General features: G+C 44.2%; 1 protein-coding gene across 1 annotated transcript in view; it reads right to left on the bottom strand.

Moving 5' to 3' along the window:
• The window catches only part of agbl4 (AGBL carboxypeptidase 4), a 1138261-nt gene that overhangs the window by 49332 nt on the left and 1061741 nt on the right, over positions 1-27188 (bottom strand). The window contains exon 9 of the mRNA XM_078561909.1: positions 11686-11797. Coding sequence (XP_078418035.1) covers positions 11686-11797 — 112 coding nt within the window. The remainder of the gene's footprint in view (positions 1-11685; positions 11798-27188) is intronic.

Below are 27188 nucleotides of genomic sequence, written 5' to 3'. Positions count from 1 at the left end.
CTTGTTATGTGACACTTTATTAAACACCTTTTGGAAGTCCAGGTACACCACATTAACTGCATTACCTTCATCGGGTTATATCTCTATGTCTTTGAAAAACTTAAGCAAGTTAGTTAAAAATGATTTACTCTTACAAAACCTTGCTGGCTTTCCTTGGTTAGTCTAGATTTGTCCACAAATGACTGTAAATTTTGTCCCAAATTATAATTTCTAAACGCTTTCCCACCAGCGAGATTACACTGATAGGCCTGTTGTTGCTGGGCTTATCCTAACATACTTTTTTGAACAAAGGTGTAACATTTACAGTTCTCCAGTCCTCTGGCACCACCCTCGTATATAAGGAGGATTAGAAGATTATGGTCAGTGCCTCTGCAATTTCTATCCTTACATGGTGGGTACCCAGCATGAAGAGACAAAGCACATTTGGCCAGAAGTGCCGAATGGATGTTCCATCTCAGGCTTCTCCTGAGTTCCTCAGCATCACAGATACCTGTCTTCAATCAATTTGATTCACTTCACATGATATCAAGAAGGAGCTGAACACACTGGATGCAGCAAAGGCTATGGGTCTTGACAGCATCACAGCTACATTACTGAAAATATATGCTCCAGAACCAGCCATGCCCCCAGACAAGCTGTTCCAGTACAGCTACAGCACTGATATTTACTTGACGATGTGAAAATTTAGCTATGTCCTGTCTACAAAAGCAGAACAAATCCAAATCCAGATAATTAATGAGCCAACAGTCGACTCTCAATTATCAGCAAAGTGATGCATGATGTTCCTGACAGTGCTACTAAGCAGTACTTACTCAACAATAACCTGTTCACCAAAGTTCCACAAAGGCCATTCAGCTCCAGGCCTCATTACAGCCTTGGTCCAAACACAAGACAAATTATCTGAATTCTAGAGGTGAGGTGAGAATGACTATTTTTGATGCCAAGGTAACATTTGACAGCATATGGCATCAAGGAACCCTAGCAAAATTGAAGTCAATTGGGATCAGGGGGAAAACAATGTCCTGTTTGGAGTCATACCTAGCACAAAGGAAAATGGTTGTGGTTGTTGGAGACTAACTATCTCAGTCCCAGGACATGCTGCAGGTGTTCCTCAGGGTAGTGTCCTAGGCCCAGCCACCTTCAGCCGCATTATCAATGACATTCCCTTCAACATAAGGTCATAAATGGGGGAGTTCGCTGATGATTGCACAGTGTTCAATACCATTCACAGCTTCTCAGATACTAAAATAGTCTGTAACAAAAACAAAAATGGCTGGAAAAACTCAACAGGTCTGGCAGCATCTGCGGAGAGGAATACAGTTAACATTTCGAGACCGTATGACTCTTCATCAGAACTAAAGAAAAATAGAAATGAGGTGAAATATAAACTGGTTGAGGGGGTGGGACAGGTAGAGCTGGATAGAGGGCCAGTGATAGGTGGAGGCAAAGAAGAGATTGCCAAAGATGTCATAGACAAAAAGACAAAGAGGTGTTGACGGTGGTGATATTAGCTAAGGAATGTGCTAATGGTGGCATTTAGGGTGGAAAGCAGGATGAGCAACTGACAGATAGCTCTAGTGGGGGTGGGGTAGGGGGAAGGGATCAAAATGGGCTAAAAGATGGAGATAAAACAATCAACGGAAATAAATTTTAAAATAATAGAAAAAGGTGGGAAAAGAAAAATATATATTTTTTAAAATTATAAATGATTAGAAAAAAGGGGGATCGGAAAGGGGGTGGGGATGGAGGAAAGAGCTCATGATCTGAAGTTGTTGAACTTAATGTCAAGTCCGGAAGGCTGTAAAGTGCCTAATCGGAAGATGAGGTGCTGTTCCTCCATATACTCTGTGTTCACATGCACCATGACTTGAACAAAATTCCGGCTTGGGCTGATAAGTGGCAAGTAACATTTGCTTCATACAACATTGTTTCAGGCAATGGCCATCTCCAATCAGACAGAATCTAACCATCTCCTCCTGATGTTCAACAGCATTTCCATTTTTGAATCCCTACCAGCAACATCCTGGGGGTTACCATCGACTAGAAACTTAACTGGAGCAGCCATATAAATACTATGGCTACAAGAGCAGGTCAAAGGCTGGGAAATTCTGGGGCAAGTAACTCACCCCCTGACTCCCCAAAGCTTGTCCACCATCTACAAGGCACAAGTCAGGAGCATTGGTGAACAGGTTATCATTGAGTAACTACTGCTTAGTAGAACTGTCAGTGACATCTTGAATCGCTTTGCTGATAATTGAGAGTAGAATGTTGGGACATTAATTATCTGGATTTGGATTAGTTCTGCTTTTGTAGACAGGACATAGTTAAATGAAATACTCTCCACTTGTCTGGATGAGTGCAGCTCCAAGAACATTCAAGAAGCTTGGTACTATCCAAGACCAAGCAGCCTGCTTGATTGGCACTCCATCCACCACTGTAAGCATTCACTCCCTCCATCTCTGGCACACAATGGCAACAGTGTGTACCATCTGCAAGATGTATTACAGCAACTTAGACCATAAGACCATAAGACGTAGGAGCAGAAATAGACCATTCGGCCCATCGAGTTTGCTCCACTGTTCAATGAGACCCTGGCTGATTGATAATCCTCAACTCCACTTTCCTGCCTTTTCTCTATAACCCTTGATCCCCTTACTGATTAAAAATCTGTCTATCTCAGCCTTGAATATACTTAACGGCCCAGCCTCTACAGACCTCTGTGGTAAAGAATTCCACAGATTGGCTACCCTCTGAGAGAAGAAATTCCTCCTCATCTCTGCTTTAAGTGGGCTCCCCCTTACTCTGAGATTATGCCCTTTAGTCCCAGACTCTCCCACAAGGGGAAATAACCTCACAGCATCTACCTTGTCAAGCCCCCTAAGAATCTTATATGTTTCAATAAGGTCGCCTCTCATTCTTCTAAACTCCAATGAGTACAGGCCCAACCTACTCAACCTTTCCTCATAAGAAAATCCCTCCATACCCAGGATCAACCTAGTGAACCTCCTCTGGACTGCCTCCAATGCCAGTATATCTTTCCCTAAATAAGAGGGCCAAAATTGTTCACAGTATTCTAAGTGCGGTCTAACTAGTGCCTTGTATAGTTTTAGCAAGACTTCCATATTTTTATACTCCATTCCCATTGAAATAAAGGCCAACATTTCATTTTCCTTACCTATTACCTGCTGAGCTTGCATGTTAGCTTTTTTGGATTCATGCACGAGGATCCCCAAATCCCTCTTCAGTCTTTCTCCATTTAAATAATATTCAGCTTCTCTATTCTTCCTGCCAAAGTGCATAACCTCATACTTTCCCACATTATATTCTATCTGCCACGTTTTTGCACACTCACTTAACCAGTCTATATCCTTCTGTAGACTCCTTGTGCCATCCTCATCACTTGCCTTCCCACCTATTTTTGTGTCATCCGCAAACTTGGTGATAGTACATTCATTTCCCACACCCAAGTCATTAATATATATTGGAAATAATTGTGGCCCCAGCACTGATCCCTGTGGCATTCCACTAGGTACAAGTTGCCATCCTGAAAATTCCCCCCTTTTCCCAACTCTCTGTCTTCTATTAGTTAGCCAGTCCTCTATCCATGTTAATATACTACCCATAACACCATGGGCTCTTATCTTGTTAAGTAGCCTTATGTGTGGTATCTTATCAAACTCCTTTTGGAAAGCCAAATATATTACATCCATGATTCCCCTTTATCTATCCTGCTTGTTACTCCCTCAAAGAATTCTAATAAATTTGTCAGATATGATTTCCCCTTCATGAAGCCATGCTGATTCTGCTTGATTAGATTATGCATTTCTAAATGCTCTGCTATTACATCCTTTATAATAGGCTCCAACATTTTCCCAAATTCAGATGTTAAGCTAACTGGCCTATAATTACCTGCTTTTTGTCTCCCTCCCTTTTTGAATAAGGGTGTTACATTGGCAGTTTTCCAATCCTCTGGGACTTTTCCAGAATCTAAGGGCTCTTGGAAGATTACTACCAGTGCATGCACTATTTCTGCAGCTACTTCCTTTAATATCCTAGGATCAATCCATCAGGACCAGGGGACTTATCGGCCTTTGACCCCATTAGGTTCCCTAGTACTTTTTCTCCAGTGATAGTTACTGTATTTATTTCCTCCCCCTCCCTTTTGCCCCATGATTATTTAGTATTTTTGGTATGTTATTAATGTCTTCGACCGTGAAGACTGATGCAAAATATTTATTCAACTCCTTTGCCATTTCCTGGTTCCCCATTATCATTTCCCCAGCCTCATTCTCTAAGGGGCCTATATTGACTTTGTCCTCTCTCTTCCTTTTTATATATTTAAAGAAGTTCTTACTGGCCATTTTTATATTACTTGCTAGTTTACCCTCAAAGTTTATTTTCTCCCTCTTTATTACTATTTTGGTCATCTTCTGTTGGTTTTTAAAACTTTCCCAATCCTCTGGCTTACCACTAATCTTTGCCACATTGTATGATTTTTTCTTTCACTTTGATCCTATCCTTAATTCCTTGGTTAACCATGGTTGGTTTATCCCCTTCCTACAATCCTTCTTCCTCACTGGGATACATCTTTGTTGTGAGTCATGAACTATTTTCTTAAACATCTGCCATTGCTCCTCAATCATCTTTTCTGCTAAACTCCTTTCCCAGTCCACTCCAGCTAGCTCTGCCCTCATTCCTTTGTAATTACCCTTATTTAAGTTTAGCACAGATGTTTCTGAACTAAGTTTCTCACTCTCAAACTGAATGCTAAATCCCACCATAGTATGGTCACCATTTCCTGTGGATCTTTTACTCTGAGATCATTTATTAAACCTGCCTCATTACACATTACCAGTTCCAAAATAGCCTGATCCCTGGTTGAATCCACAATACATTGTTCTAGGAAACTGTCCCGAATACATGCTATGAACTTTTGCTCGTGGTTGCCTCTGCCAATTTGACTTTCCCAATCTACATGTAGATTAAAGTCACCCATGATTAATATATGCTTTTTTTTACATGTCCTCATTATTTACTGATTGATTCTCTGTCCGACAGCATAGCTACTGTTAGAGGGCCTATAGACGACTCCCACCAGTGTCTTCTTCCCCTTGTTATTTCTTACCTCCACCAATATGGATTCCACATCTTCCAATCCAAGATCATTTCTTGTTATCGTACTTATTCCATCTCGTACTAACAAAGCTACCCCACCACTCTTTCCTTCCTGCCTGTCCTTTCGAAAAGTCACATGCCCCTGAATATTTAGTTCCCAGCTTTGATCTCCTTGTAACCATGTCGCTGTAGTGGCCATAAGATCATACCCATTAATCTATATTTGTGCCGTTAATTCATTTATTTATTTCCAAATCTGACATGCATTTAAGAGCCATTAATTGTGCCTTTTTACCATTTTTCCCCTCTTTGACCCTATTTGCTGCTGTTTTTTAATGTTTGTGCACTCTGTCCCTTCCTGTCACACTCTGGGTATCATTACCTCAGTAGCTGCCCTGCAATGCCGCCATATCTTTTTGCTTTGTACGCCTACTTATCCCCTCTCCAGAACCCACCTCCTCTCTATTTAGTTTAAAGCCCTCTCTACAGCCCTAGTTATTCAGTTCGCCAGGACACTGGTCCCAGCATGGTTCAAGTGAAGCCTGTCCCACTGGAACAGCTCCCTTCTACCCGAGTACTCGTGCCAGTACCCCATGAGCTGAAACCCATTCCTCCCACACCAATCTTTGAGCCACGCATTTAACTTCTTGACTTTATTTACCTTATGCCAGTTTGCCCATGGTTCAGGTAGTAATCCCGAGATTATTACCTTGGAGGTTCTGCTTTTTAATTTAGCTCCTGACTGTTCAAATTCTTTCAGCAGAATTTCCTTTCGAGTCCTATCAACATCACTGATACCAATGTGGACGACGACAACTGGATCCCTCCCCTCCCACTCCTAAGTTCCTCTCCAGCCCTGAGGAGATGTCCTTAACCCTGGCACCAGGCAGGCAACACAGCTTTTGGGACTCATGCTCATGGCTGCAGAAAACAATATCTATCCTCCTAATTATACTGTTCCCTAGCACTACTACGTTCCTATTTCCTCCCCCCCACTTGAATGGCTCCCTGTACCACGGTGCTGTGGTCAGTTCATTCATCCTCTCTATAGTCCCTGCTCTTGTGCACACAGCTTGCAAGAACCTCGTAACTGTTGGGCAATTTCAGGGGCTGAGGCTCCTTGAACGCTACCCCTGGGTCCCCATACCTGCCTCACCTGCAGTCACACCCTCCTGTCTCTGATCACAGACCAAATTCGAATGATCTAACCTGTGGGTGTGACTGCCTCCTGGAGCAAAGTGTCCAGGTAGTTTTCCCCCTCCTTGATGTGGTGCAATGTCTGCAGCTCAGGCTCCAGCTCCTTACTTGCCAAGGTTCCTTTGGTAACACCTTCCAGACCTGTGGCTTCTACCATTTAGAAAGACAAAGGCAGCAGACACATGAGAACTTCACTGTCTGCAAGTTCTCTCCAAATCACAATTCATCCTGACTTGGATCTATATCACCGTTCCTTCACTGCTGCTGAGTCAAAATTTTGGAACTTCCTTCCTAACAGCCCTGCAGGTATACCAACACCACATGGACTGCAAGGGTTCAACAAGATGGCTCACCACCACCTCCCAAGGACAATTAGTGATTAGCAGTAAATGACCTTGCCAATGATGCTCACATCCCATGAACAAATCAAAAAAAGCAGTTTGGTTGAGCTTGAGATTATAGCCACAGAAGAGGATGAAATCAATGGCTTAGAAACAGGATTCGTGGTGGGCACCAGAGACAATAGTTTCAGCCTTCCTGATGTTTAAGAGGAGATTTTTGGTCTTCCAGGACTGGATGACAGACAAGCAGTGTACCAATATAGGTGGAAATAGGTGGAGCCAAGAATAATTTGTTGGGGTAATGAAGCAGGAGTGGGAAGTTGAAGCACTGCAGGTGATTCTACAGGTATGGCTGGATAGGTAAGAATGGAATCAGCAAGGGAAGATTCGCTTAATTGGACAACGGAGGAGTGCTATTGGAGGAGGATGGTGTGGTCAACAATGTTAAAGGCTGAAAATAGGATGAAAAAGATCAATTTCATCTAGGCCCCTCATAATTTTACACACCTCAATTTAATCTCCCCTTAGCCTCCTCTGTTCCGAAGAAAAGAAGCCCAACTTATCCAATTTTTATTCATAGCTAAAATTCTCCATTCCTGGCACCATCCTTGTGAATATCTTCTGTATCTTCTCTAAAGTAATCATTGCTTTCTTGTAATCCAGTGGCCATAATTACACAATACTCTAGCTGCAGTTTATCTATTGTTTTATACAGTTCTAGCATAGCATTACTCTTACTCTTGGCCTTGGCCAATGAGGGACAGTACCCAATATGTCTTCTTGACCATCTCATCTACCTGTCCTGCTACCTTCTGGGTTCTGTAGGCATATACTCTAAGGTCCCTCTGTTCCTCTACATTTTTCAGAACCCTACCATTTATTGTGTATTCCCTTGCCTTGTTTGCCCTCTTCAAATGTTTTACCTTACACTTTTCTAGACTGAATTCCAATTGCCATTTTTCTGCCCACCTGATTAGTCCATTGCTATCTTCCTGCATTCTACAGCTTTCTTCCTCACTATCAACCACACATCCAGTTTTTATATAATTTGCAAACTTCTTAATCATGCCCCTTATATTTAAGTCTAAATCATTGATTATATACCATTAATAACAAGGGACCCAATAATGAGCCCTATAAACCCCATTGAAAACCGTCTGCCAGTCAGAAAAGCAACCATCAACCATAATCCTTTGCCTTATGCCACTGAACAAAATTTGGATCCAACATGCCACTTTCCCTACATCCTTTTAATTTTGAACTTACTGATCAGTCTCTCATGTGCGACCTTGTCAAAAGCATTAATAAAATTCTTGTAGATGACATCAAAGGCCCTATCCTCATCGACCCTCCTTGTTGCTTCCTCAAAAAATTCAACCAAGTTAGTCAGACACAACCTTCCCTTAACAAACCCATGATGATGCTTCTTAATTAATTTGTGCCTCTCTGAATATACTAGATAAGGTTTATTTTAAAAAGTAATTTATTTAAAGTTGCCATTTTCTCAACAACAATCAACCATTTAAGATATTATTAGTAGAGAACTGGTCTTTGCAATTATAGGCCCCACTTCTGGTAGAATCTGGTCCAGACACACAAGTACACTTGAATCATGGAGCCCCACTTGGCACTGAAGGTATAATTGGTGAAATCCCTGACAACTGACACCATCCTGCCAGTCCTGCCCTCTTTTGCTTATAACTGTACTGGGAGAAGGCACAGAATTTGCCCACAATTATTTCCAGTGAAATTCAACAGTTTTGAACAAAAATGGCAAAGACTTGGCAAAAAACAAATCTGTCCCAAATTCTGTTTTGCCAGAATTGTAAATTTCTCTTCTCCCCCCATTGCCCTTTACAACCAAGGATTTCAGGTCACATTTATCCAAATGCAGGTAACAAAGGTTTTTTGGCTTATTACCCCTGTCCTGCAGCTCATGAATATGTGCTCAATGAATTTCCCTCCATTATAAGGTCAGAGTGAGACAGTTGCTGAGTATGGTACAGTGTTCAGTTCCATTCGCCATTCCAAGCCTGAATGCAGCAAGACCTCGACAATATTCAGGCTTGAGATGGTAGCTGGGATTTTCTGCTCCTGTTTGCGGCAAGTGTCACAGTGAGCGGGAGCAAAAAATTTCAGGAGATCGCAAAAATCAGTTTCATGTCGTTGTAAAACCAGTTTGCGATTGTCCGCGCCACCTGTCAATGGCGGGCCATGTTTCCCACCGCTGCACATCGGCAAGATAATTTCTGTACACGAAAACCTCATTATAAGCCCTGTTTGTCAGAGTTATTCCCAACGCTGAGCTCACATCGGTGTGATTGCGCGCCGACAGGTTTCACAACGGTACGTAAGCAACATGCGCCTGGCGACCTGCACTTTGCTTGGGACTTCGAGGTTTGTTTGCCTACCTTGCTTCGGGCAGCACTCATGGTCATCAGAGCCAGGCTTCGCAGGCAGCACCAGTTCGCTTTTAGGGGGGCTCACGGACAAGTCTCTACCTACCAGACCAGCGGTAACGTGGGGATGGCTTTTCAATGGCTCTAGGGTTAGGGCTTGCTTGGGGAAGGGGGAGATGTGGCACCAGGGAAGGGAAAAGGCGGCAGGGCAAGGGCTGTACTGAGAACAGGAGGTACCCAAGAGTGTGTGGGGGCACATGTTGATCTGTGCAAGTGACCTCAAGATGGTGAGGGCTGAGGAGGCAGTCTCCAGAGGAGATGAGGCCAGCTGGAGATGGGAGGGTGTGTGTGTGAGGGTGAGTGGTGATGTCCCTTGAGCTGGCAGTGAGTGAGGTGCCAGTGGATGTGTGATGAGCTTGTGAGTTTGTGAGCTTAGAGCAATGAGGTGGCTGGCTTATCCTGGCAGCATGGATGAGATCATTCATCCTCTTTCTGCATTGGGTGACTAACCTCTTCTGTGCAGCATCGGCACTGACCACCACTGCCACCACCTCCCAAGCCGGAATGGTGAGATTGCGGGACTTCCTGCAGCCAGAGCGGGAGTACAGGACATCACAGTGTGTCTCCAAAAGGCATTCCAGTGATGGGTCAATGAACTATTCTTGTTCTTCGGGGCCATGTCTTCACTGGAGCAGTCCTGGGTTGCAAGCATGGAGAACTGTGTGCGTGACTGCAGTTTAGATGTGGCACCCGGAGTGAGGAAACGTTTAGGTAATGGCGTGGCGGGTGATTCAGAGGCTGCCTGCCAGGGACTCAGTGCGTTTCCAATGGCTGCATAATTAATGAGGCGGGAAGTGGATGATGCGGCACAAAAAACCTGCCCTTGTGACTGTCGGGCAAAACATCTTTCTTCGCCCCCATTACTGCATTTAGTGCAATTCAGGGAAAATTCCAGCTGGTAAATGGCAAGTAACATTCATGCTATACAAATGCCAAGCAATGATGATCTTCAACAAGAGAGAGTCTAACCACTTCGCCTTGGAATTCAATGGTATTATCATTGTCAAATCCCACACCATCAACTGGAAACTTAACTGGACAAGCCAGATAAATAGCGTGACTACAAGAGCAGGTCAAAGGTTGGGCATTATGTGAAGAGTGACTCAGCTCCTAAGTACCGAAAGCCTGTCCACTGCCCACAAGGCATAAGTCATGAGCGCAATGCCTGGATTACTGCTGCTCCAACAGCATTCAAAAAGCACAACACCATCCAGGATTAAAGCAGCTCGTTTGATCGGCACCACATCCACCACCTTGAAAGCTGCTCACTCCTTCCACAATCAGCACAGCATTGTTGCAGTATGTACCATTTACAAAATGCACAGCAGAAACTAGTGTAGATTTCTTCGACAAATTTGTGATGTCTACCACCTAGGATAAGGGCAACTGATGCATAGGATCGCCACCATCAACAAGTTCCCCTCCAAGTCACACATGACTTGAAATGCATCGTCGTTCCTTAATTCTCGTTGAGTTAAAATCCTGGAACTCCCTGCCTACAGCACAGTGAAAATACCTTCAGCACATGGACTGCAGCAATTTAAGAAGGTTGCTTATTGCCACCTAGTGAAGGGCAATTAGGGATGGGCAATAAATGGTGGCCTTGACGAAGCCCACATCCTATAAATGAAAAAAATAACATTAATAATGGTGAAAAGATCTATTTCTGGAGCTCTGACAATGGAAGTGCAGGACTTAAGCTATTGGAGTATGAAACCTAGTACTAGTAGTTAAAAATCAGAGGTCAGTTGTTTCAGTTTCCTTTACTGATAGTTGCATGACAATATAAAATTCAGCATAAAAATTTTTATGAAAATAATTATATTCAATATTTTGCTTTGAAAATAATTATTGCATACATTTTATTGAATTAAATTTGAATTTAAAATGAGAAATGCTGTTGCAGCTTGGTTCCTGTCTGCTGCACTCTACCACAAACTAGAAAATTAAAATATTACCAGAGTGTCAGTAATTGTGAGAAACTTTAGATCTCATACAATGTTGACCAGATTTTATTAGTGTTACCCTCTCTATATACCTATAGCTGAAATTACAGCTTAAAATATTCAGTGTTGTCAAAAGACTGATCCCTGGTGCTTTAATTGATCAGGAGGCTGAAGTAGAGGAAGTGGAAGAGTGAGGGTTGTTGAAATAAAATCTGAAATAAGAATACAATATCAGGTTAAGAGGTAGTTCAAAAGAACAGAAAGGCCTTTGAAAAATGCAGCTGTCTCCAGTAAATTGCAGGAAATGGGAGACCAATTATGCTGTTGCCAAGACTTCACTCAGCTACAGAATTTATCAATTATTCAAATAGTCAATATATGCCCAATATAAACTATCTCTAGAGTCTTAGCATGGAAAAGAAAATGGAACATTACACAGTAAGTTAAACCTACCTTCCTGGAAAAAAAATCTAAATTGTTTTTCAAAGAATACCAGTGTAGCTTTTGGTTACATTTTTGGCAGCAGTTCTCAGAAAACCGTTTACAGATTGTTATATTCAAACTACAAATGATATTTCCTGTTCTGTTCAGATGACATGGTCTCAACTTATCATCATTATTACTCACCGGATTATCATACATTTGCACAATTAGCTGTTTTACGCCATAAAGTGTAGGATGAGCCCAAGCAGAGGGATCTTGCCAGTGTCGATTTAGATCAAACCCCATTAAAGAGCACCTAAAGAAACAGTAAGGCACAATTTATCAAAGGAAAACTTATACATTTATTGTACTCTCATTTGAGGTGGTAGAACAATAGGATGAGACTAATTATCTGGTAGGCATGAGCAAAATCAACATAATTTATACAACATTTTCAATTATTATCAGTTTAAATTCAGATTTTTAAAAAATGTTAGCATTTATTTGATGAGATTCTCTTAAATACATAGATAGAGAAATTCTTGTTTTCATGGCGCAGAGGGTGTGATACTCAACCTAGTCTCACCTGTTCAGATCAAGGTGGGCAGCACGCAAACTTGGTGCATCCATCTGCATGATTATAGTGTCTGGCTAAAAGAGTCCCACATTGTTTCCTTCTTCGTAATGCTCAAGGCTCTCTCTGTGCTCAGCAGGGAGCTCAGTAATGTTGTTCAGAAACCACATAGTGCAGCCAGCCTGCTATTTATAAAGGCAGGCTGCCCCTCTTAAAAGCAAGTTACACTGAGGAATATTGATATAATTCAAATATTGGTAAGGTTAACACCAGGGCAGAGAGAGAGTTCCTTGATGTGGTGCTGGAGGCATTAATGGTGGAGGTAGGCAGGAGAAGAGATGACATGGTTCCATCAGGGTTCCAGGAGGCCCTCAATGACTACCATCAGAAGAAGAGGGAGCCACGAGTCAGGGAGGCCAAATATTGGAGCATTGGCCGAAGCACGTGGCAGCTGTGTTACAAGAAGTCTAATGACCTCCTGGGTGGTCATTGTCAGTGAATGCATCTTTACGTGACATCTCCTGCCCTGCACAACACCAACCTCTTGTGCTGCTCAGTGAATCACATCCCCATTACTCACCTAGTACCAGCCCCTGGCACACAGGACTCACACCTAATATCCAGATACTCAACCTCAACCTATAAATGCTGCCTCATACTCACTTTTCACTATGTCCACATATCTCCAGCTATTCAGCAGTGATAGGCACATCGTTCATATACATTGCAATGCAAAAACTGACATTCTGCCCTCTCTCTTGCAGTTCAAGGTGGTACAGGATAGAAGGGAGCAGAGAAAAGCCAGTGGGGTACAAAGATGCCTGCATCTCTTGAACCCTATGGAGGACATGGTTGCTTGATCATGGGGCCAGCCCCGACAGGGCCTGAGGTATCCAGCATCACTAAGAACATTCAGGACATTTGGTATGTTCCTACCTTATGTTCCTTCTCATTTCCCAGCACACTGTCATTCTGCTCTCTGGAATGTTGAGCAAGCTGTTGAATGTGTGACAATGGACATTTTGTTTTACCTCCAACCATCCTTCCCTCATCCCAACCCTCCCCTTCTTTTCCTGTTTTTAGGCACCCAAGAACTGCCACCTTCCCAGTCACAGCAGCCCATGGAGAAAGTGAGACCAGTACTGACTGACCCCAGTGAGCGCAACAGACTTACCTCCGTCCCAGGTCCTCATCTATTGTTGTTGGTCCTGGCCATCTGTAATACCAGCAGTGGCCACCACTCCTGGTAGTGCTGCTAGGACAGAAGAGCTTCCAGTCCTCTGATTGGCTGGCAGCTCTTGGAGGCGGGATCTTTGGCCTTAAAGGGACAAAAACCCCAGTTAACTGCCTGGTGTATAAAATCATGTGCAGTTTCAGGGAATGGTCACAGTAGTGTTACCCCAGGTATTTCAGCCTGCAGTTGGGGCCATTGCCACAGCCATTAAATTCAGCTAGGTGAGTCATCAGGCAAGTGGCCTGCAGCTGGGATAGAGGGAGGGGCAGAACAGGTGCCAGTTCCCCAGAGGGTGAGGTTGCACACGTGTTCTGCTGCAGGGTATTCAGATGAGAATTTGATGGAGTGATATAGAGAAAGTGGTTGATGGGCAAGCACCGTAAAATCTTTGGTGCATTGGCCAGCCTTCCAGAAATTTTGATGTTACTGTCATCATTATAGAGGAGTTAGGCACCAATTTGTTGCAGGGCTTTGTGCAGAGCTTGGAGCCAGTTGTTTCCAGCATGCAAGTTATTGCCAACTCCATGGTTGTGGACACAACAATACTGCAGTGTCCAAATGTTGATGTTTCAGTTTCCATTGCACCACAAATAGAAGCCACCCAAGGTCGGAGTGCTGCATTGGAAGCTGAGACTGATGTCATGAGATCTCAGTTTGTTATGCAAGCACAGCTTTTGTCATGCAGGCTCGCCATCATGGTTGCAGATACCAGTGCTCAAAGGAGCTTGCAGAGTCTCACAGCAGTCCACTAGGATCCTGTCATTGTGCCCTGGGGATTGACAGTAGTTCTCTGGAGCACAAACCTCACAGATGATACTTATTTTCTTTATTCATTCATGGGATGTGGGTGTCACTGGGTAGGCCTGCATTTATTGCCCCATCCCTAATTGCCCTTGCTCAGAGGGCATTTAAGAGTCAACCACATTGCTGTGGGTCTGGAGTCACATGTAGGCCAGACCAGGTAAGGATGGCAGATTTCCTTCCCTAAAGGGCATCAGTGAACCAGATGGGTTTTTACAACAATCGACAATGGTTTCATGGTCATCATTAGACTTTTAATTCCAGACTTTTATTGACTTCAAATTCCACCATCTGCCATGGAGCGGTTCGAAGCCAGGTCCCCAGCACATTACCCTGGGTCTCTGGATTACTAGTCCAGCAACAATACCACTGTGCCATCACCTCCCCCTCAAACTTCACACTCCCTCCTTTGCCACTCTGCCAGTGCCCTTGCAGGTGCTTGTCAGCTGGTTAGCTCAGCCTGCTGCCACCCAAGCTGAGGTGGTGCTATCCAAAGCCCAGGGACACTCCTGCAGAGGGTGTCTTGCAAGTTAACAGCAGTTCCCACTGAAAGTCAGCAGCAGTAGTGGATGTCGAACTAGTATGTGTTAGAGATGTCATCTGCTCCAGCCAAGAAGCATCCCAATGCAAAGAAATTCAGGAACACAGTCACCCTTACAGCCACTGGCAGCGTCCTTTTTCCCTATTCTGAATTGTAGCTCTGCTTGCAAAAGGTAGTTGATTTTTGTCAGCACCTCTTCATAAAACAGAATGGACGCATATACTGCTCCTGGCTTAGGTTGAGATAAGAAAAATGTTCCCTGAAGACCCTGGCTGGATAAAGCCTCCTGCTGAGAGTCCTTCTCCTCTCCTTCTCCTCCCTCTGTGACCACCCTGTCCTCTTCTGTGCTGACTCTGCTCCATTGCCCTCTTGTGCTGCAGGCGAGGTGGATGGTAATCACAGCACTCATGTCTTGGAGCTTGTTGCCTGACCAGAACACTTGAAGTCAAAATTAAGACATTCTCCATGTGCAGCACCATTCCTTGTTGACTTCACCAACTTTAAACAACTCTGCAAACCACTAAGCACTTCCACAAATTTATCAGTAGCTAATCAGAGAGTGATTGATGATTCCTTTAAATAGTATTGATAGGGGGTCCTTCCTGCTGCTATGCATGTTTAAATGAGAACGTTAGCTGCAGCAGCAGGGTCAAAATGGCAGTGTTGGCATCAAATCAGCATTACACAATCTGCCTACTCTGCATACTTCTGCTGCATGCTCCTAATGCCAGTGATACTGACCTTCCCAAAATGGCATCTGATGAGGCCGAGCCAGAAGTGTGTGTACAGAGCCTTGATGCCATTTTGGAGCCAAGTGGCACTGGTAGCACTGAAACTACAACAAATTGTGTACCGTATATAAAATAGTTATGCAGAATCCAAAAGTAGCAGCAGGAGTGTCAAGCGGGTATGTAGCCCATTCCTACTACCTGAGTATCAAGCACAGAAAATCTACCCTGCAAAATTCTGCACAAATTGTTATCTTTGGTCTTAGTCTTTATTACAATATGAAATCTTATAATGCAATAATCACAAGAGCACAGGAGTCCAGCTATTTCTAGATTTTTAATCATTTTGTTTGACTGCTAAATGTATCTCCACAAATTGCAATATTTTTGATCTTCCCTTTCCCTGGTCCGTGCATTTTACTTACATAAGATATTTAAATCCTTCATGATTAACACATTGTAATTCCCTGCAGCCTCTCCTGCTTGTCTGAACAGCTTGCTATCTACCTGTTCACCTTGGGCTGTTGATCGATAGCAGTTGCCAGTAATTACTTTGTTGCTCTTATCTTTACAAATTACTTCTGCTATCTCTCTTTTTTTACATTCCTTTGACAGATGTAATGTTGTGCCTTACCAATCATGCTACCACCTCACCTAGTTTAATAGAATGATCTTTAGAAATCATTTGGAACGCTTTAAGTTCTATCTCTTGTCCATCTTTGCTTATTGCCATGTTATTTTGATGTAATTAATGTCCATACCGTCTCTCTATGTATGTTTTAATTCCAATAGTCCTTGCATCAAATAAAAGTATTAAAGCCATATTTCAACATTTGCTTATTTTCCATTTTTGTCTTATTTTGTATCCCTTGGTTTATGCCAAATGACAATGACTTTGCAGTTACATCATGAAATACTCATGTTTCAAATAAATAGTTAAAAGCACTGCTAAAATAGCAAGGAGAGGAATTCCAGACAAACACTTTATCTTTGCTTATCCATATTTATCAGTTTTAGTGCCACTGCTAAAAATCTAGTTTAAATAAATTCCTTTTCACTGCTGTTTCTGTAATTTTTCCACTTGCTATGGCAGCTGAATATATGAAATTTTGTAGAAACTTAACCCTCTTGTATTTATGCCATGTGTCAACAATAATCTTCTATTTTAACTTAGCCTCCCATTCTCATGTCCTGGAGCTGCCATCAGGGTAGTGGCAACCTATAGAGATTGCTACATGATACTAAAGGTACCCTCATTTTCTTATGAATTATTTTTCTGTTGTATTCACAGAGCTTTCAATCTCAGTTATAATATCTCATGTCTTGTTTCTAACCAGTACTTTTCATTTGAAACATGAAAACTGATATCTTTGAAGCAACAATCTTACTAGTTGCTGTACAGTGGCGTAGTGGTATTGTCACTGGGCTGATCCAGAGACCCAGGGGCTCTGGGGACCCAGATCTGAATCCCACCACTGCAGATGGTGGAGTTTGAATTCAGTAAAATATCTGGAATTAAAAGTCTAATGACCATTGCTGATTGTCGTAAAAACCCATCTTTTTCACTAATGCCCTTTAAGGAAGGAAATCTGCTCTCCTTATCTGGTGTGGCCTACATGTGACTTCAGATCCACAGTAATATGGTTGACTCTTAAATGCCCCCTGAAATGGCCTAGCAAGGCACTTAGTTGTATCAAACCACTAAAAAGTCAATAAAAAGGAATGAAACCACCCAGCATCGACCGAGGCACCGGAAACGACAATGGTAAACTCAGCCCTATTGACCATGCAAAGTCCTCCTTACTAATATCTGGGGGCTTGTGCCAAAATTGGGAGAGATGTCCCACAGACTTGTCAAGCAACAGCCCAACATAGTCATACTCATGGAATCATACCTTACAGACCATGTCACAGACACCACCTTCACCAGTCCTGGGTATGCCCTGTCCCATCAGCAGGACAAGCCCAGCAGGGGTGGCAGCACAGTGGTATACAGTCAGGAGACAGTTGGCCTGGGAGTTGTCAATGACTCCGGCCCCCACAAAGTCTCATGGCATCAGGTCAAACATGGGCAAGGAAACCTCCTGCTGATTACCATGTACTACAATCCCCTCCCCACTGCCCTCAGCTCTTGAATCATTACTCCTCCATGTTGAACAGCATTTGAAGGGAACACTGAGGGCGGCAAGGGCATAGAATGTACTCTGGGTGGGGGACTTCATTGTCCATCAGAAGCACCACCACAGACCGAGCTGGCCGAGTTCTAAAGGACATATCTGTTGGACAGGGTCTGCGGCAGGTGGGGAGGGAACAAACAAGATGGAAAAACATGTTTGACCTCATCCTCGCCAGCCTGCCTGCCACAGGTGCATTTGTCCATGACAGTATCGGTAGGAGTGACCCCCCACAGTCCTTGTGGAGATGAACATTGAGGATACCCTCCATTGTGTTGTGTGGACCTACCAGTGTGCTAAATGGGATAGATTTCGAACAGATCTAGCAACTCAAGACTGGGTATCCATGAGGTACTGGGGGCCATCAGCAGCAGCAGAATTGTACTTAACCACTATCTGTAACCTCATGGCCTGGCATATCCCCCAATCTACCATTACCACAAAACCAGGGGGTCCACCCTGGTTCAAGGAAGAGTGCAGGAGGACATGCCAGGAGCAGCATCAGGTATACCTAAAAATGAGTTGTCAACCTGGTGAAGCTACAACACAGGACTACTTGCAAGCCAAACAACATGGCCTGAATTTTACCACTGTCAGTTACGTGCAATCGGCAGGCCCAGGAGTGGTCAGGAAATGGGCCCCTGACCACGATCAGCCCCTGGCCAATTAATGGCCAGCCAGCGAGAAATGCGTGCGCTGCAAAGCTCAGCAGTGACAGGGTGGGGGCGGGAAGAGGGCAGGCGATGATGTCACCACGGGTGCAAGTGAGTACTTCCACTGAGCTCCCTGAAGGCAGACCATTGCCTCAGGGAGCTGCAGACCTGCAAATAAGAAAAAAAAGCACAAAAAAGGTGCAAAAAATGTCCATGTAACACAATCAAAGACCTGAAAGCATGCCTCATAAAAATGCTATCCCCAGGTATTTCTTTTTATTTTATTTCCTAACAGAGATTTTATCCCACCCTTAGATGAGATTTCATCAAAAATTTAAAAGCCGCCTGGCCGATTGGCCCGTCCATCAACTGTAAGGCTGGATGGGCCTCGAAAAATCGCTGACAATTGCGCCGTTAATGGGCTTAATTGCTCGCTTAATTGTCAGCGGGCGCGCTTCCGACTGCCGTGCGTGCCTGTCGAGTGAAATATCGTGTGAGTGCGCGATGACGTCAGGGTGCTTGACGTCGGGGTTTTACGCCCATTTGGGTTGGGCACTCAACTGAGGAATGTAAAATTCTGCCCCATAAGAAGCAAGTGATCGAGAGAGCTAGGCAATTCGACAGCCAACAGATCAGATCTACGCTCTGCAGTCTTGCCACATCGAGTTTAAATTGCTGGTGGAACAATTAAACAACTCACTGGAGGAGAAGGCTTCAGAATATACACATCCTCAATGGTAGGCGAGCTCAGCACATCAGTGCAAAAGATAAGCACTTGCAACAATCTTCAGCCAGTAGTGCCGAGTGGATGATCCATCTCAGACTCTTCCAGAGGTCCCCAGCATCACAGATGCCAGTCTTCGGCCAATCTGATTCACTCCACGTGATATCAAGAAAAGGCTGAAGATACTGGATACTGACCTGATAATATTCCGGCATTCCGAAGACTTGTGCTTCAGAACTTGCCACATCCCTAGCCAAGCTGTTCCAGTACAGCTACAACACTGGCATCTACCTGGCAATGTGGAAAATTGCCCAGGTATGTCCTGTGCACAAAAATCAGGACAAATCCAACCTAGCCAATTATTGTCCATCAGTCTATTCTCCATCATCAGTAAAGTGATGGAAGGGGTCATCAACAGTACTATCAAGCGATATGCTTAGTATGCTTAGCAATAAACTGCCCATCTACAATCAGCTTGGTTTCTGCCAGGGTCATTTAGCTTCTGACCTCATTACAGACTTGGTTCAAACATGAACAAAAGAGCTGAACTCCAGAGGTGAGGTGAGAGTGACTGCCCTTGACATCAAGGCAGCATTTGGCCGAGTGTGGCATCAAGGAGCCCTTACAAAACTGGAGTTAATGGGAATTGGGGGGAAGACTCTCAAAGGAAAATGATTGTGGTTGTTGGAGGTCAATCATCTCAGTTCCAGGACATCACTGCAAAAGTTCCCCAGGGTAGTGTCCTAGGGTCAACCATCTTCAGCTGCTTCAAATGACAAATAACATTCGTGCCACACAAGTGCCAGGCAATTACCGTCTCCACATTACATTAAATGGCTTTACCATCACTGAATACCCCACTATCAACATCCTGGGGGTTACCATTAACCAGAAACTGAACTGGACTAGCCATATAAATATTGTGGTTACAAGAGCAAGTCAGAGGCTAGGAATTCTGTGACAGGTAACTCACCTCCTGACTCCCCAAAGTCTGTCCACAATCTACAAGGCACAAGTCAGGAATGTGATGGAATATTCTCCACCTACCTGGGTGAGTGCAGCTCCAACAACATTCAAGAAGCTTGACACCATCCAGGACAAAGCAGCCCACATGATTGGTACCCCATCCACAAACATTCACTCCCTCCACCACCGACACAGTGTGTCAGCAGTGTGTACCATCTAAAAGTTGCACTGCAAGAACTCACCAAGGCTCCTTAGATAGCACCTTCCAAACCCATATCCACTACTATCTAGAAGGACAAGGGCAGCAGACACATGAGAACACCACCACCTGGGAAGTTCCCCTCCAAGCCACTCATCAATCTGACTTGGAAATATATCATCATTGCTTCACTGCCGTTAGGTCAAAATCCTGGAACTCCCTCCTTAACTGCACTTTGGGTGTACCTACACCACATGGACTGCAGTGGTTCAAGAAGGTAGCTCATCACCATCTTCTCAAGGACAATTAAGGATGGGCAATAAATCCTGACCTAGCCAGCGAAGCCCACATTCCATGAATGAATAAAAAATAATCCCAATGTCAAGTTCACCCTTTTTAGTTCAACTACAGGTGAACAGGATGTGACAAAATATATCTCTATCCCACTCCAATTTGTGTCCCTTCTCTCCTGAAGGCTCTCCTTCGTCCCCTTCAACCTTTCTGTTGCTTTTGGCACTGCTGTCCACGTCATCCTCCTCCAGTGCATCACTACAAGAGCACTCCTTTATGTACTACTCTCTCAATGATTCCATGCCCATGTTGCTAATTTTTTTCTGTTTAACAACCCAGGAATTCCCATTACTGTTCCTATAGACCTCGCAGTACAGCAACAGTGAAGTTTCCTTCCCTTAGCTCCAGTTCATTCACATTCCAAGGGGCGATTCTGTGCCAGAGAATATCCATTGCGTGATAATGCAGAGTGGGGATCACAGAGAATTCGGGAACAAGAGTGCTTCATGAACCAAATGCTAAGTCAAGAATTTAGTGCAAGTGAGAATTTGATGCAAAGGGGAAGAGAGTTGCTGCTTTTTATTTTTGCTTTACTTCCAGTAGCTAGTGAGTGTTCTTCTTTTGTCTCCAAGCTAGGAGATTGTAGCTTGGTATTATTTTCCTTTGATAAATTAGTAACTAATTAACTAATCAGAGAAAAATATAAGGTTAGACAGACATGGCAGGGCAGGCAACATGCCATGACTGCAACATTTGGGAGATTGTGGAATGCATTGCCCAGTTAAACATGGAAATCCGGAAGTTGTTGTATGAGTTGTCTGCTCCTCCAGAAGTTTTGCTATAACTGAGAGTAGAGGCACAGCATTCAAATAAATGGAAAGGTATATATTTGTGGTACTTGCTCACTAGATAGCTACAAAATACACCAGAATAAATTAGGGCTTATCCATTCAAGTGTAAATAAATTTTTAACAGTGTGTTATATCTTAATTACTGCCAATCATCCACTCTGGCACTAAAAATTACTTTTAAAATTGTGGAGTCACTTTCCTTCAGATTTTAATTATGATTGGAAAAGTTAAAAAAAATGTTTAAAAAACTTTTCTGGTTCCTTCTGTCTCTTCTATTTTACTCTCTTAACACATGTCTCTTTCCCTCTCTTTATATAATTTTTTGTACATGGTCTGGAAGTAAATTAATTATTCTAAAGCACACTTCCTCCTTTAGATTCTGTGTAGCCTCATAAGGATTCTGCAATCTGATTGGTTAAGGACACATGACTGCTTGTTCCATTCACAAAGGCCAGAATTTTCTGGCCCTGTTAGCATCAGGTGTCGTGGCGGGTGGGGAGAGGGGGAAACAAATGGCGAGTTGGCTAAAAATTGGTTTTAGGCCATCGTGAAACCAGTTTGCAATCATTTACTTCACCCGTCAATGGCGGGCTGTGTTTCTTGCTGCCACACGTCAGGAACGTCATTTTAATACATTTGCACTTAATTATCAGCTCTGCTTGCCAGAATCATACCCCCACGTCAAATTTACTGCCCACGTCAGTGCGACTTCAGAACGGTGTGCTTCACGACTGCCTTTAAAAGGCGTGCACCAGGCAACCTGAGCTTCGAGGGGAACTCGGAGGGTGACACAACCTTGTACAGTGCTCGTGAGCATCACCTGTAGGACATCAAGGAAGAGGCGCCATGCATTCGCAGGGGCGGGGGCACAGGCAAGTCACTTTTTACCGACTGGCTTTCAGTGCGGTGCCAGGGCAAGGGCTCCAGTGCAGGTCAGGCCTGGGGACAGGGGGGTAGTGATGGGAGGCAAGGCAGCACAGACTGAAGGAATTACTCAAGCACAAGATGGGGGTTTGGGGGGCAAGGCAGCACAGAGTGAAGGAATTACTCAAGCACAAGATGGGGGTTTGGGGGGCAAGGCAGCACAGAGTGAAGGAAATACTCAAGTAAGTGCTGGGAGTGAGGGGTGAGGGAAGCGGCCACACATAAAGCTTGTGAAAGGTGAGCATTCTTCCACAGCTGAGACCGTTCAACTGCAGCTCCATTGACATGCTGAAGCTTTTCTGCCCACTCAAGCAATGCAAAAGCATCAAAATGCCACCAAATGCTCCAGAACTTTTCACCCCTTGGGCACAGACTACAAATTAATGTGCGTTTTAGGAGGCAGCAGAGAAATTGGGCGACTGAGCAAGTTTTACAATCCCCTTGCGGAAGGTGGCCATGGCGCAGTCACTGGTGGAGGCACTCACAGCCCCTTGAAATGTCTTTATTAAGGTTTGGACAGGTATCCATTATGGTTCAAGCTAACAGAGCAGCCTTGCAGTGCGGGTCAGCAGAATGCCTGCGCCTGAGCTGAGAGCACAGCATTCAGTCCAGTGGCTGAAGCTGCCGCCAATTGGTCAGGTGGAGTGGGGCAGAGGTGGGTGGCGTTTCAGAAGCCAATGAGCACACTACACACTGGCTATCCAAGTGGTGGCCAGCACTCTCCAGCATGCACAAAGGGGCCTTCAGACTTAACCAAGAGAAGTTCTTAGTACACCTATGCTAACCCATGTGTCTCTCTCTTTGATTCTGCTTGAGGAGAACATCAGGATCATGGAGCCTGGTGATTTAGCAATGCCTCACGGTTTACAGAGGCCAGAGAAGAAGAAGAAGAAGAGAGCGGCGGAGGGGCATGGCTCGGCAAAGGGAGGTGTACCTCCCTCAAGATGAAGGGGCGGCAGGGCCTTCTGCACATGCAGCTGAAGATCCACAATGAGCTGCCACTCATAGGCACCTAGCTAGACCCAGGGTCTGTAGACAGCACCTGTTATTTCTACGGGTCACTGAGAGCCAGTGTCATCGAAGACTACTCATGTCTAGGGAATTGGTCACATATTCCACCTACTGCAGGATTTGGCACCATGGGAACATGGAGCGCATCCACTGCCAGTGGCTGTGAAAGTGACCGTGGTGCTCAATTTTTATGCCAGTGGTTCCTTCCAAGGCTCCACAGATGGCCTGTGTGGGATCTCGCAAGCCTCCAAGCACAAGTGTATCCAGGAGGTCATAGACGCCATCTTCACGCATGGACTGAACTTTGTGCATTTCGCCCCGGATCAGGAAAGACAGGAAGCAAGAGCATTGGGATTTGCGCTGATCTCAGGTTTTCCACAGGTGATGGGTGTCATCGACTGCACTCACGTGGCACTTAGATCCCTGTGGCAACAAGCAGCCAACTATGTCAACCACAAGGGCTTGCACTCGCTGAATGTTCAGCTGGTGTGCGACAACCACAAATGCATCCTACAGGCCTGCGCACGATTCCTAGGGAGCGTCCACGACTCCTACATCCTTAGCAGGTCTCAGATCCTTGACATCTTCCAGGGTCCAGAGAGACTTCGGGGTTGGCTCCACGGGGACAAGGGCTACCCATAGGGGACGTGGCTGATGACGCCTGTGCAGGGGCCTCAGGCTGCAGCAGAGCAAAGGTATAATGAGACTCATGCCACAACCCGGGCCTTGGTGGAGCAAACGAGAGGCATTTTGAAAATGAGGTTCTGGTGCTTCGACAGGTCCAGTGGAGCACTGCAATACAGTCACCGGAGAGTGTTGCGCATCAGCTGGGGGTAGTATATTAGCATGGATAGAGGATTGGCTAACTAATAGAAGACAGAGAGTTGGGATAAGGGGGACATTTTCGGGATGGCAAACTGTAACTAGTGGAGTGTCACAGGGATCAGTACTGGAGCCTCAGTTATTTACAATATATATTAATGATTTAGGCGAGGGAAGTGAATGCACTATGGCCAAGTTTGCGGATGACACAAAAATAGGTGGGAAGGCAAGTGGTAAGGGTGTCACAAGGAGTCTATGGAGGGATATAAACTGGTTAAGTGAATGGGCAAAAATGTGGCAGATGGAATATAGTGTGGGAAAGTGTGAGGTTATGCACTTTGACAGGAAGAATAGGGGAGCTGAATATTACTTAAATGGTGAAAGAATACAGAAGGCTGCAGCACAGAGGGATTTGGGACTCCTTGTACATGAATCACAAAAAGCTAACATACAAGTTCAGCAGGTAATATGTAAGGCAAATGGAATGTTGGCCTTTATTTCAATGGGAATGGAGTATAAAAATAGGGAAGTTTTGCTAAAACTATACAAGGCACTAGTTAGATCACACCTAGAATACTGTGAACAATTTTGGTCCCCTTATCTAAGGAAAGATATACTGGCATTGGAGGCAGTCCAGAGAAGGTTCACTAGGTTGATCCTGAGTATGGAGGGATTTTCTTATGAGGAGAGGTTGAGTAGATTGGGCCTGTACTCATTGGAGTTTAGAAGCATGAGAGGTGACCTTATTGAAACATACGAGACTCTTAGAGGGCTTGACAGGGTAGATGCTGTGAGGTTGTTTCCCCTTGTGGGAAAGTGTAGGACCAGAGGGCATAATCTCAGAGTAAGGGGGCGCCCATTTAAAACAGAGATGAGGAATTCCTTTCCTCAGAGGGTAGTCAAACTATGGAATTCTTTACTGTAGAGGCTGGGTTGTTAAGTATGTTCAAGGCTGAGGTAGACAGATTTTTAATCAGTAAGGGAATCAAAAGTTATGGGGGAAAAGGCAGGAAAGTGTCGTTGAGGATTATCAGATTGGCCATGATCTCATTAAATGACGGAGCAGACTTGATGGGCCGAATGGCCTACTTCTGCTCCTATGTTTTATGATCTTCTGGTCTTATGGTCGCTTGCTGCGTGCTCCACAACCTGACGTTGCAACAGGAGGAGGAGATAGCTGAGGAGGAGATGGAGGAGCTGCACATCCTCCGATGAGGAGGCCATCGAAGGGAATGATGGTGATGAGGCCCTTGAAGGTGAGGATGCCAGTGATGAGGCCATTGCACTGGCCAGACAAGGTAGGTGCACTCAGGAGGGCCTCATTGCTGCAAGAGTCATGGAGGATGGTGACGAGATGCAGTGAAGACAGTCCTGACATCCTCACCTTGTGTCTGTGAACTTTTGACTCCTGTGTGGCCAATGGCAGTGCACATACCCTCAGTGCTCAGGTTCATGTCATGGAGACACAGCAGCAGATGCCCTAACAGTCACTGGATTCCAGGAGGATGATGATGACATACAGTGACGGGGGAAGAGAGAGAGAGAGAGAGAGAGATAGAGAGAGAGAGCAAAGATGGCAGCAGGGAGTGCCGCATAATAAAATGTTCAGGTCTTATAATATACTATACTCATTCTCCACCTAAAATAAACAACTTGTACATTAAAATGTAAAATGGTACGTGTACATAATTTCCCAGAATACAATATGACTAGGCCAATATAAACAATACTTGAAATTTACATGTTGAGTTGCTTAATTGTTTCTACTGTAATCACAACCAAAACATATATGACCAATACTGCCAAAGTAATTTACATGTAGAAAAGAAATGCTTTTTGCCTTAACACTAGTATGTCTTTAACAAAAATATCATAATTTGACAAGAAATAATGAAAATGACAACATTTTTCTCCTTCCTTCCTACATTCTTTCAATTAGCCTATCTGGCTTCTTTCTCTTTCTGTCTGGGTAACTCCTTCCATTTCCATTAGCTTGTCTGCTCTCTCAACATCCCTACATCAAATCTTAACTTCAGCTGTACTTTAGGACTGTATGTGATGCTGCCTCTGGACACAGTTCCACGGATACCCTTCAGTGCCTCTCACTGAAGTTGATTCAGAGGAAATAATTTGACCGGGAATCCAGTGGTGTGATGTGCTGCAGTAAAGTGTACGACATTGACTGAGTGTCAGCATTTCAGATGAATGTGCAAAAAATTCAATTCAGAATATAACTCTTAAAGATCACAGACCCCCTCAAGTCTCCTTCAGACAAAATGGTCCTTTCAGCTGCCTAGGCCCTAAGCTTTAGAATTCTCTAAACTTCTTTGCCTTTCTACCACCCTCCCTTCTCCTATAAAATGCTCCTTGAAACCTACCTCTTGGGCCAAGCCTCTGGTCATTTATCCTAATTCCTCCTTATGTGGTTCCGTGTTAAATTTTGTTTGGTAGGAGTCCTGTGAAATGCCTTGGGATATTTTACTAAATTAAAGGTGTTATATAGATGCAACTTGCTATTGTTATTCTTCAGCCTCCTTGCACATCTTTGACCTTTTCCTGATCTCACAGACCATGGACATTTCTCTAACCTCCACGCAGACCCTCTACATAACTTCCTTGTATCCAAAATAGCTTCCTCTAACATGGTGCGTCCTCCACTCTGATGGACAGTTCTGGTTTTCACTGAGTTCAATTTTCTGATTCCCTGAACACCAGTTGGCATTGGAGTCTCACGAGGAAGCAGACAGTGGACTCCTTCAGTGCCCACCAGAACCCGAATGCTCTGATAACAAACTAGGCAGGAGTTTGCTTGGAGTTTCCCTATGGTGGAAATCTGCTTTAAGTGGATAAGATGGAATTTTTCTGCATTTCTGGTAAAGTTCAATTGCCAGAGCGTGAGCAGCTCCAAGGAAATTCACGGCCACTGTATCGGTCTCTGACTGTCATGCTGGCCACAGATTTTGTAGAATCATAAGACAATTCAGCACAACAGGAGGCCATTTGACCACTGTTCCTGAGCAGGTCCTTTGGTAGTTAATCTAATTAATCTCACTAAACCTGCTTTTTCCCCTTAACCCTGTATTTTTTTTCCTTCAAGGGTTTATCCAATTCTCTTTTGTATGTTACTATTGAATCTGCTTTCACCATTTTTTCAGGCAATGTATTTCAGATCACACCTGTTTCCTCATGTTGCCTCTGGTTCTTTTGCCAAACA

This window comes from Cetorhinus maximus, chromosome 17 (assembly GCF_964194155.1).
Source record: "Cetorhinus maximus chromosome 17, sCetMax3.hap1.1, whole genome shotgun sequence".
Taxonomy (NCBI): domain Eukaryota; kingdom Metazoa; phylum Chordata; class Chondrichthyes; order Lamniformes; family Cetorhinidae; genus Cetorhinus; species Cetorhinus maximus.
This window is presented reverse-complemented; position numbering and strand designations above follow the sequence as displayed.